An 11,435-nucleotide genomic window follows, 5' to 3' on the forward strand; every position below is an offset into this window, starting at 1 on the left:
GAGTTAAATTTTTTAACATTTTCTAATGGTGGTGTGCCTCGTGATTTTTTTCATGAAACAAGTGTGCCTTTGCCCAAAAAAGGTTGAAAAACACTGCTCAAGAGCATAAAAAAGAATCTAGTAGCTATGAAAAAAAAAAGAGTCAGAAATAAAAAATGACATAACACAAAGAACACATTAGAAGGAATACACATCAGATTAGAGGAAGCTGATGATTGAATCGGTGAATTAGAAGACAGGGTTGAAAAAAATCACTCAACCAGAGAACCAAAAAGAAATAAAATTTAATAAAACAGGAAGAAGCTTAAGGGAGCTGTGAGACAACATGAAATGTAACAATATTAGAATAGCAGGTGTGCCAGAAGAGGCAGGAAGGGAGAAAGGAATAAGAGAATATGTTTGAAGAAAACTTTCTTAACCTGGTAAGAGGAAAACTCACAGAAGTTCAGGAGGCACAGAAAACCCCAAGCAAGAAGAACCCAAACAGGCCCACACCCAATCACTTCATAGTTAAAATGTGGAAAACTAAAGACTAAGAGAGAATCTTAAAGGCAACAAGAGAAAAGCAAACTGTTACCTACAAAGGCGCTCCCATTAGACTGATACCTGATTTCTCATCAGAAACTCTAGAGTCTAGAGGAGAATGGCATGAAGTACTCAAGGTAATAGAGAGCAGGGATCTGAAACCAACATTATTATATCTAGCAAAACAATGATTCAAAATAGAAGGTCAAATAAAGAGCTTCCAGACCAAAAAAAAAAAAAAGGCTAAAGGAGTACTTCACCACCAAGAAATGCCAAAAGGACTGCTGTAATGAGAAGAAATAGAGAGAGAAACCTAGGCATACAGAATTAAAATGGCAATAAATAAGTACCTGTCAATAATAACCCAAAATGTAAATGGATTAAATGCTCTAACAAAAGTCATGTGGTAGCTGAATGGATACAAAAACATGATCCAATTATATGCTATCTATAAGACACTCACCTTAGAACAAAAGACACACACAGGATGAGAGGGAAGGGATGGGGGGAAAAAAACTTTCATGCAAATGGAAAAGAGAAAAAAGTTAGAGAAGATTCCTGAGGGAAACTCAGACGCTGCCTTCCCGCTTGATGGATCCTCCTCTCTTCCCAGCCAGCCACTCACTATTCCCAGTTCTTCCAGGACATCATCCCTCCTGCTGTAGGAATGGCAACTTCAGAGAAAAGGCCGGGGGGAAACCCTGCACACCCGTCCACCCTGTGGCAATCCAGCCCAGCCTGAGACTTGCCAAGGCCTGAGCCTGGTGTGTAACCCACTCACTATGAACCCACTGGGCTCCATTCCTGCCTTTGCCTACCCCCTCACTATTTTGGCTGAGTGGGCACCTGGGAACACCCCAGTCAGCCGCTCCAACATCCAGGAACAGCATCACATACCTTGGGTTTGGAGAACATAGTTATGAGAGTAAAACGCATCCCAAACACTCTGTAAAGGAACACGTCTGTAGGTAAGGGAGGAGGTGGGAGAAAGAGAACGAGGGAGACACCCCAGGGAGAACCACGGATGCCCAATTGGAAGATGAAAACCTCCACGTCCCGGCAGAACCGCCTTGGGAATTGAGGGGAGATGGCCCGCAGACCAGCGGAGCCTGCTGCCTCTGCTTTCAGTCCCACGAGACTCTGGACACCTGCAGGTCTCATTGGCGGCTCAGGCAGAACCATGTTCCCCAAACCCCTGCCATGGACCCACTTACTGTTGAATCTTAGGCCCATTCTCCAGTGCCAGGCCTATGACAACGTGGTAGGTGGAAGCCTTGAGGGTCCACGAGTCAGTCCGCTAACACCAGTGAGCACCCTAATGACAAGGGGTCGTTGCGGATGGGCATGAGAGAGAGTGTGCGGTGCAGGGTCTGGGGGAGACATGACCTGCGGATTCCGTTTGGGGATTGTTATAGAGAGGATGGGACAGACATGCACACACGTTCTCCAGAGGCCGTGCAGTGATAGTCATAGTCGTGGCAGCCACTCAACTCCAATTCCGGCAGCAGCGGAAGGGAGACGAATGGGAGTGAACACCTGCCGGCCCGCACAGCGATGTGGACAAACCCCCAACATGACTTGGGGCCCAGGCAGCCGGGCCCAAAGTTCACCAAGTGGCCAAACAAAGCTCTGCCCTCGGCAAGGGGGTGGGCTGGAATGTCCCATTCCCTAGTCCAGGCGTGGCTGCAGGGGTTCATTCCCTGAGAGAAGTGACTGAGGTACCCAGGCATGGTAGGTTTGCCGGAGTGCACGCTGGCATCACAGGTCTGAATTGTAAAGGAGGCGGGGGTTGGGTCTTGGTGTTTCCCCAGGGCTTTCCGCAGAGAACCAGGGGGGACTCTGCCGCAGGTCCAGGCAGGTGGGCAGGAGGGGGGCGAAGAAGAGCACAGAAGCTGGAGGAGGCCGGCAGAGGGCTCTCAGACGGTGAAAGCCCCAGGGCCCCACCTCCACCAGGTGTGGCTCCGCCTCCGCGTCTCCCGTTTCTCGGCAACCGGTTGCCTGGACGACGCAAGACGCTGAGCCCGACCAGCAGCGTGCAGGCAACCTAGACCCCAGCCAGAGCCATGTCGCAGAAACCGATGAGCATAGCGGAGGCCGAGCGCATGAACCTCGTGGCCCAGGACAAGATCTGGTAATGTCGGGGATCCGGTAACCGGTGAGCTGGGCCCTTCACGCCTGGAGTGTGCACATCTGGCGGCCTCAGTTCCCCAGTTTCCGCCCTGCCTTGGAGGTGGTCATGAGCCTTGAGAAAAGAGGGCAGTAATAGGGACATACAGTCGACCAAAGGGCCTTTCATTCTCTGCCTTCACTTAGCTCACCACAAAGGTCTAAAAGATCCGGCTCCACAACCATGCAAAGCCTTGGTGCTTATTTTTAAGATGTGTTCTTATTTTTGAGATTTACCAAATTTTTAAAAAGGGGAACAAAACAAAAATCTCTTATTTGTTCATTTTGAATGAGAAATACATACACACTTTAGGTTCTCGCTTGCTTTTCCTGGCATTTTAAGTAATCAGAGATTTTAATTTAAAGACTAGATTCATTTTCTATCAGATTTATATTCAGCAGACATGTGTAATGGTTGTTTTTACTTGGCATTCTCTTCGACTGCTAAGCATTATCCCATCTCCTTGAAGTGTTTACTCGTATGGGAAGTTACCAGTGTAGAGGCCAGTAAGTAAACTTTAGTAACAACAAACCATAAATGTTTGCCTCTTAAACTTCAGTTATCCTGTTTGTCCTCAATATGACTTTTACCATTATTAACCTATAACAGTCACTAATATTTTTCTTTAAACTGACTTTGTTTCATTTGATACATTTATTTTTATAAGAAACTTTGCATCACTCTTGAAAATGGAAAGCCAACATTATTTGGCATAAAATACACAGCTGCCTACTATGACTGTATTGCTGTTCATCTCTTCCCTAAATTCCTCCAGAAGTTTATTTATATATTTAGGTGCACTTATATTAGGTGCATGTATATTTACCAATGTTATATAATCTTGTTGGATTGATCTCGTTAGTATTATGTAGTGACCTTTATTGTTTTTTGTTATGGCCTTCATTTTGAAGTCTATTTTGTCAGATATGACTATTGCTACCCCGTTTTTTTTGTTTCCATTTGCATAGAAAAAAATTTTTCATCCCTTCACTCTCATCCTGTGTGTGTCTTTTGTTCTGAGGTGAGTCTCTTGTAGACAGCATATACAATATTTGGGTCATGTTTTCTTATTTATTCTCCTACCCCTATGTCTTTTGACTAGAGCATTTAGTCCATTTACATTTAATTATTATTAATAGGTAGTTATTTATTGTCATTTCAATTCTTTTTTTAAAATCTATTTTATTGATTTTTTACAGAGAGGAAGGGAGAGGGATAGAGAGCTAGAAACATCGATGAGAGAGAAACATCAACCAGCTGCCTCCTGCACACCTCCTACTGGGGATGTGCCCACAACCAATGTACATGCCCTTGACCGGAATTGAACCTGGGATCTTTCAGTCCACAGACCAATGCTCTATTCACTGAGCCAAACTGGTATCGGCCATTTTAATTCTTTATGTCTCTGTTTTTCTTTCTATTCTTCTTATTACAACAGTCCCTTTAGTATTTCTTACAGTGCTGGTTTGGTGGTGATAAACTCCTTTAGCCTTTTTTTTCTGTCTGGGAAGCTCTTTATTTCACCATCTATTTTGAATTATAGTCTTGCTAGATATAGTAATCTTGGTTTCAGATCCTTACTTTTCATTACCCTGAATATTTCATGCCATTCCCTTCTGGCCTATACAGTTTTTCATACAAAATCAGCTGACCACCTTATGGGAGCTCCTTTGTAGGTAACAGTTTGCTTTTCTCTTGCTGCCCTTAAGATTCTCTCTTTGTCTTTAATTTATGGCATTTTAATTATGTGTCTGGGCATGGGCCTGTTTGGGTTCTTCTTACTTGGGACTCTCTGTGCCTCTTGAACTTGCATGAGTTTTCCTTTCATGAGGAAAAATGAGCCTCAGAAACACCACTGAGTGGGTGAGAGGTTTTCCAACAGGGTGGGGCAATTTCTTACCCTGTCCCCCAAGAAAAAGCTGCCTGGATGATAAAGGTCTGCCCCCCAAAAAATGTTCTCTGCAGTATGAGGGAATGAGTCAGCACAGGAATCCATAGTAGCTGCCTTCTGAGCTCTAACCCCAGAGCCCTCAACTCTGGATGCTCCTCACACCACTCTAATCCACTCTCTCCTCCCTCTGCTAGAGCCCAGGGTGAGTGGCTGCACAGGAAATTCTGTGATTGGTACTTTAAGAGGGTGCCAGCTGTCTCTCCTTGGCAGACAGCAACCCCCTGCTTTTCACAGCCAGATGTGATGTGGGCACCTTTCTCAGTTCTGGTGTTCTGGGCTGTGGAGTCCAGCTTGGGATTTAGACCCAAGAGTTCTCAGTGGAACCCCCAACAGCTGAGATATCTTAGAGAACTTCGGCTCTGTCTGTTGGAGCCTAGCCAGCCCTTTTGCACTTTCAAATTTCCTACCAGTCTATGGGGACTCCATTTTCCATCCTTGGTTATCAAGGCTCACTTCATCTAGTCTTCAGTTGATTATTCAGGATGGTTTTTCTGTATTTTAGTTGAAATTCCAGTTTGGTCCTAGGATAGTGTCAATATAGCTTCCACTTAATCCGCCACCATTTTGTACTGTCAACTCAGCTTCTTCATGTGAAGTAAAAGCAGGATGGGACCAGTGAGGCAGCTGAGGTGTGATGTTTAAGGAGGGTTCAAGCTCAAGGTCACGTAAGTGCTGGCTGTGCTCTTGCAGGAACTTGGGAGTGGGTGCCTCCTTACATTTTGCACCCCAGGTGCCTCCCTCACCCCATCCCAGTCATTGCCCTGAGAATGAAAGTACTTACTATGAACTTCCTTAATGATTTAACACATGCTCATCACTGTGGGTCACAAGGCCTCCAAAATAAGTACCCAGATGGCCCCTGAGGCTATCAGCCCCTTTCCTGTCTGCACCCATTGTGCCGTCCAGCCAGCTTCTCTGGCTCTCCAGGCAAGGGTCTTCCTCACGGTCCTGTGAGGGTCTCAGTGACGGGATCCCTCCTGGCACAGAACCTCATTCTGTGCCTGCACATTGACAAATGTGAAATTCCCCCCTGGACCTTTTGGGATTGCCAACTTTAACCTCTCTGAATAATGTCCAGCCCTTAGGAACTTTCTCTTTTAGGAGATACCGCCTGAAGGCTGAGAGCGAAGCACAGCAAAACTGGGCCCAGAACTGGGGATTTTTAACAACCCCTCTCGAGGAGGTAAATATACATTTTATAAGTCCAGAGGTAATAGAATTGATCATTTCCAAGAATAACTTGTTATGAAGTATAGGATTTGCAAGAATAAAATTAAAGAGCTTGTGATAGGCAAAGACTGCCACCTCTGAGACCCTTCCTGAATTTATCGAGCACTTACCATGTGCCAGGCAGGTCCTAGGTGCTGCCTCCGAAACAGTGCATTCACCCGCACAACCACCCCTGTGCAGACAGTTGCTTGTTTATGCCCCTTTTACAAATTTGGAAGCTGAGCATAAAGAAGTGCTAAGTGACACAGCTAATAAAGAGGAGCATCGAGGGAGAAGCTGAGGTCCGGCAGGCACCACTTGGCCTCAGACTTGCCATCCGTGAAATGGGGTCATTGTCCTCACGTGCCCTGACGGAATGAGACGGTGAGGCAGAGTTAACAGGTGGGATTATAGGGAAAATGCCTCGGTGTGTCCTAAACAAGACAAGGAACAAACTGGAAGAGGGCCGGGCACAATAATTAATAGGAACTGGTAGGGATTCCAGCAAAGAGCCACTGTCCCTGTCCAGACTCAGCTACCGTCCTCCCAAAGGAGTGCTACCATTCAGAGAGGCCAACTGCCCATTCCAGCTGTTCAAGTCCAGAAATCCAGATGTTTAAATAAAACCTTCTAAGTCTGGAATAGTGGCTTAGATTTACAAAACACCACGCAGGCCCACAAAATGCTCCGTGAGGTGTGGGCTCCGTGAGGTGGGGCCACCAGTCTGCACCCTGTTGAGCCATCTCCAGCTCTGGCACGAGGAAGCCCATGTCTTTGGAGGGTTGCCGAACCAAATAAGCGCTACCTAACTAGGAAGGATCCCGAGTCAAGGTGGCGTCAACCCCATTTGAACTTGTCCCATCCCACTAGCTTTGGAATTATGCCATTCTTCATGAGCTTGTTGAATGCTTAAGAGTACTTTACAATTTGAAATTTTATGCATAAAATGAGGTTTTTTTGTTATTATTAATCCTTGCCAGAGGATACTTTTCCATTGATTTTCTTCTTTTAGAGAGAGTGGAAGAGGGAAAGACAGAGAGAAACATCGATGTGAGAGAAACACATCGATTGGTTGCCTCCTGCACGAGCCCTGACCAGGGCTCAGGCCAGGGAGGAGCCTGCAACCAAGATACATGTCCTTGACCAGAATCGAACCCAGGACCCTTTGGTCCACAGGCTAACACTCCATCCACTGAGCCAAACCAGCTAGGGCAAAAATGAGTTCTTATTAATGTAATATGTATTAAAAAGAGCCTATATTAATATTATTTATATGTAATTTAAGTTTGGATTCTTGAAGAGTTCAAAATTGCTTTAAAAATTAAATGGGGGTCCTGCCCAGTGTGGCTCGGTGGTTGGAACGTTGACTTGAGCACCAAAGGATCTCGGGTTTAATTCCCAGTCAAGGGCACGTACCTGGGTTGCAGGTTGGAGCATGTGAGGGAGGCAACCAGTCAATGTATCTCTCTAATCAATGTTCCTCTCTCTTTTTCTCTTCTGCCTCCCTCCCTCCTTCTTTCCCATTCTCCCTGAAAAATCAATAGAAAAAATATCCTCTAGTGAAGATTAACAACAACAAAAATTAATAGGAGGAATGGGTGGCTCTTCTCTGATATTTTAAAGGTTGGCCCTGAACCTGATAGGCATTTTGTAATTGGAGCCCATAATCCTTATAGTCCCCTCAAATTGTGCTCAGGAATATAGATTAGCAGACTGCAGGGCGAGCCGTGGCATAGCCGTGAGCTGCCTGCAGGGCCCACTGCCCCTTTCTAGCTGCAATGGGGACGAGCTTTGTCATCTGTAAAACGCGGGGTTCTAGGGGCCGACCGAGGGGACACGTCCACCGTCTCAGTCTGGGGTTTCCTGTCTCTGGGATTGTGTTTCAGTTGATCGAGTGTGAAGAGGAAACCCCCACCCCAAAACCCAAGATCCAACTGCCCCCCAGGTTCCACATCCGGGCGGTGACCCCCGTGGAGAAATATATCAAGGTTTGCAACATTGTTTTTAAATACTTGCTTCCCTGAGGGAGAAATTGGCCCCACTGGAGCATGAGTTTGGTGCAGGGCCACAAAACCAGCTGCCAAAGGCCAGAACTCAGCAGCTCCTGGCAGGTGGGGAGTGCCTTCTGCATGCCCCCACCACACCCTCTACACGTCCTCTCCTCGCTCTCTCCACGCCCTCTCCACCCCCTCTCCACGTCCCTCCACCCCCTCTCCACGCCATCTCCACCCCTCTCCACACCCTCTCCACCCCCCTCTCCATCCCTCTCCACACCCTCTCCACACCCTCTCCACGCCCCTCCACCCCCCTCTCCATCCCTCTCCACACCCTCTCCACGCTCACACATCAGGTTGCTGTCTCTGCACTCTGAGAGCCTCTGCATCCAGCTCTGAAGAGGCAGAGGGGAGCCAAGAAATGAGCGGCTCCATCCCACACTTTGAGGAAGTGCAGGGAAGCAGGGCAGGAAAGGCTGGGCTCTGGAGTCAGGTCACTCAGCCATTCACTTCCTGGTGGTCTTGGGCAAGTGGCCTGGCCTCTCTGTGTCTCTATTTCCTCCTTGCACAATGGGGGCTCGTGAAAGCACCTTCTTCAGGGATGGTGTCAGGCCCAGAGGAGGATGCTGGGAAGGACTTAGGCCTGTGCCCAGCACTTTCAGAAAGTACAAGTGACCATAGCTGTGAGGAGGGCCAGGTGCTCGGTTGGGCAAACAGTGATGAACTAAAAGGCAAGACTCTAGCTCACACATGTGGGTTGGGATCATGTTATACACTGTGCTAGATGCCATGGCAGAAATAGGCAGGTGATGTTGGGGGATACAGAGGGTATGGTGGTCAGAAAACCCTCTGTGGAACTGAGGACTGAAGAATGACAAGGAGCCAGCCCAGGAAAAAGCATTCCGGGCAAAGGGAACAGCTTGTACGGAAGCCCTGAGGCACAACAAAGGTTGAAATGTTTCAGGAGCAGCAAGGGATGTTGGTGTGGCGGGAGCTTGGTGAGCTGGGTGGGTAGGGGTGGGGCGGGAAAGGGTGTGAGTGGACAGGTGGTACCAGAGGAAGCAGTCAGGATTTGCACCCAATCTGAGCGGAAAGCAGGGCGGTGAGCTCACTCTGGTTGCTGGTGAGTGCCAGGACAGACCATCCCAGAGGGAGAAGAACTGAAAGTGTTCCCACTGAGGCCAGTCAGCCCTGGAGGCGGATCAGAGATGAGAAATTGCTCAGCTCCGTAGGTCCCTGGACCTCTTGTCATGGGCCCGTTATTCTCGTCTTGGGTTCTGCCCTCTGCTCAGCTGCAGAGAAAGCAGCTCTGGGTCATGATGGGAAGAAATGAAAACTCAGGGTGAAGGCGGCCACTTGGTAGACAATGGCAACATGGCCCTTCACAGAGAATGAACCAGCCTGCTCTCGCAGGAGGCCCTTGTGAAGGTGCTGTTTTCATGTCTTGGCCAATCTGGTGGTGAAAGGTGGCCTCCTGGATGGGTTTTGGTGTAGTTTTTTTTATTTGTTTTTCATTATTAATCCTCACCAGAGGATATTTTTCCATTGATTTTTTTTTTTTTTTTTTTTTTTTTTTTTTTTTTTTTTTTTTTTTTTTTTTTTTTTTTTTTTTTTTTTTTTTTGAGAGAGAGAGAGCAAAAGGAAGGGGGAGAGGCAGAGAGAAAGAAACATTGATGAGAGAGAGACACATCAATTGGTTGCCTCCCTCCCGGCCCTCCAGCCTGGGCCAGGGATGGAGCCTGCAACCGAGGTAGGTTTTCAGTTGTGTTTCTATTACCCGTTGGAGGGAGGCTTGAAGGCAGGTCTGCATGTTTCCAAGGGCCTTTCTGGGACAGCTCCTCAGTACTCGCACCGACCACCCTAGACCCAGCCCACCCCAGTCATTTGGGCACACCCCGCTGGCTGTGGGAGACTGTGACCCTCTGGCATGTATGGATGACCCTCCCTGTTTGTGGCCTCTCAGGAAATTAACTTAATACTTCACCAAGAACATATGTTAAGGGCTTTCCTCCACCAGTGGCAGCTGGCCCAGCAGCACCGCCCCTCCCGCCACGCCTCGCCAAGATGCCGTAGCCAAGCGTGAACTCATAACCCCAGCATATTAAACCTCTCCATCTCAGTGCTTCCACTGGAACACATTTCTCACTGTTTCCTCCACTCAGATCACCCGGGAGAGCAGGCCAGACGATGGCTTCACAGGGAGAGGGGACTGCCTAACCATTTACCCGCATGTCCCCAAGTTCAAGTCTGTCCAAGGCAGTGACAATGAAACGGTGTGGGGGGTTTCCTTTCGGATTTTAATTAAGTTCAATTGCTTTTCACTCCTGTGGTCATGTGTGTGTGTGTGTGTGTGTGTGTGTGTGTGTGTACTCACATCATAAACCCTTCTAATCAAAGCCAGAAGGTTTATACCTACCCAAAACCCATCTGGCAGTATCAACATAGATTTTATGAAGGGTGGGGTTTGATATTTCTGCACCTCACTCTTCCCACTGTGTGCTCTTTCATCAAATAAAAAGCATGCACTGGCGGCCATGAGTCAAACCAGCTGCAGAAGCGTGTTTGGTGGCATGACTGAGGCGCTGCACCAGGCTGGGCCTCAGCCTCCCAGGCCCGGGCCCTGCCTGCCATCCTCCCACACCGGGCCTCCCGGGTCCCGGGCCTCCGTGGGCCTCCTCCAGCCACGGCCCAGGTGACTGACCCTGTGTCTCCCTCCCAGGTCCTTCCCTCGCCCCCGGTTCCGAAGACGACCCAAGGCTTCATCGGCTGGCGGTCCGGGGTGCCGGGCCTGAACAAATGCCTGGAGTATGGAGCAGAGAGCAAAAGCTGCTTGGGCACGTTTGCCAACGAGCTCGGCTGGCCCAAGCAGGGCATCCACTGAGTCCCACCGGGACGGCCGCGGGGCAGCGCAGGGGGACCCCAGGCTCCAGCCCTCGCCCAGGAGAGAAAGCTCCCTCCAAGTGGGATGTTGCAAAGAACACAGAATGGCCCTCTGGTATTGTCAATCCGTCAATACCGCCCTTCCGGAACATTCTCCTAACACTCCTCCTTGGCCACCACAGTAAATAAGGCAGCATTGGTTCTCTGAACTTTCTTTGGATGCCTTGGGAATGTGAAGGTATGGCTTTTGGAAATAACATGAGTTGATGTTGAAGGGTTTGTCCAGGCCCTTTAATGCTGCTTCCAGCCCATCACTCGGCTGTCTGTAATGAGACTGTGGACTGGGCGCGCCGGCCTGTCCTCAGGAGGGGTGACGCTCCTGTCCCGGGAGATCCACAATGCCAACAGCCCCTGGGGGAGCGGAGGGCTCTAGAACAGGAGATTCCCCACAGGGTCTGTGTGAAACTCCCTACTTAACTGCGCCTGCCACCCCATTGCAACCCAGCGGCTGGGCTGGCCAATCAGCGGCTCTCCTCCCCCTCTTGGGCAGTGGGCTTCAACCCCTTGGTCCCTGCCTGGCTGAGCTCAGGTCCTACAAATGGGAGGTGCGGGGTGCGTCCAGCTGGTGGAAGGTGCCCCAGGGAAAGCCTGTGGCCCTCCCGCCCCAGAGGAGGAGCGCGCATGTGCCAGCAGCCTGGGAAGCCGGTTT

At 48.9% G+C, this 11,435-nt stretch overlaps 1 protein-coding gene across 1 annotated transcript; it reads left to right on the forward strand.

The window, feature by feature from the left end:
- Positions 1-2,459: 2,459 nt before the first annotated feature.
- On the forward strand, positions 2,460-11,173 carry CUNH20orf85 (chromosome unknown C20orf85 homolog). Its single transcript, XM_036420193.2, has 4 exons — positions 2,460-2,656; positions 5,745-5,826; positions 7,739-7,840; positions 10,566-11,173. The coding sequence occupies exons 1-4, from the start codon at positions 2,589-2,591 to the stop codon at positions 10,725-10,727; spliced, it is 414 nt and encodes a 137-aa protein (XP_036276086.1). The 5' UTR covers positions 2,460-2,588; the 3' UTR covers positions 10,728-11,173.
- Positions 11,174-11,435: the final 262 nt, after the last annotated feature.

Source organism: Pipistrellus kuhlii, unplaced genomic scaffold (genome assembly GCF_014108245.1).
Source record: "Pipistrellus kuhlii isolate mPipKuh1 unplaced genomic scaffold, mPipKuh1.p scaffold_m20_p_63, whole genome shotgun sequence".
In the NCBI taxonomy this organism is placed as follows: domain Eukaryota; kingdom Metazoa; phylum Chordata; class Mammalia; order Chiroptera; family Vespertilionidae; genus Pipistrellus; species Pipistrellus kuhlii.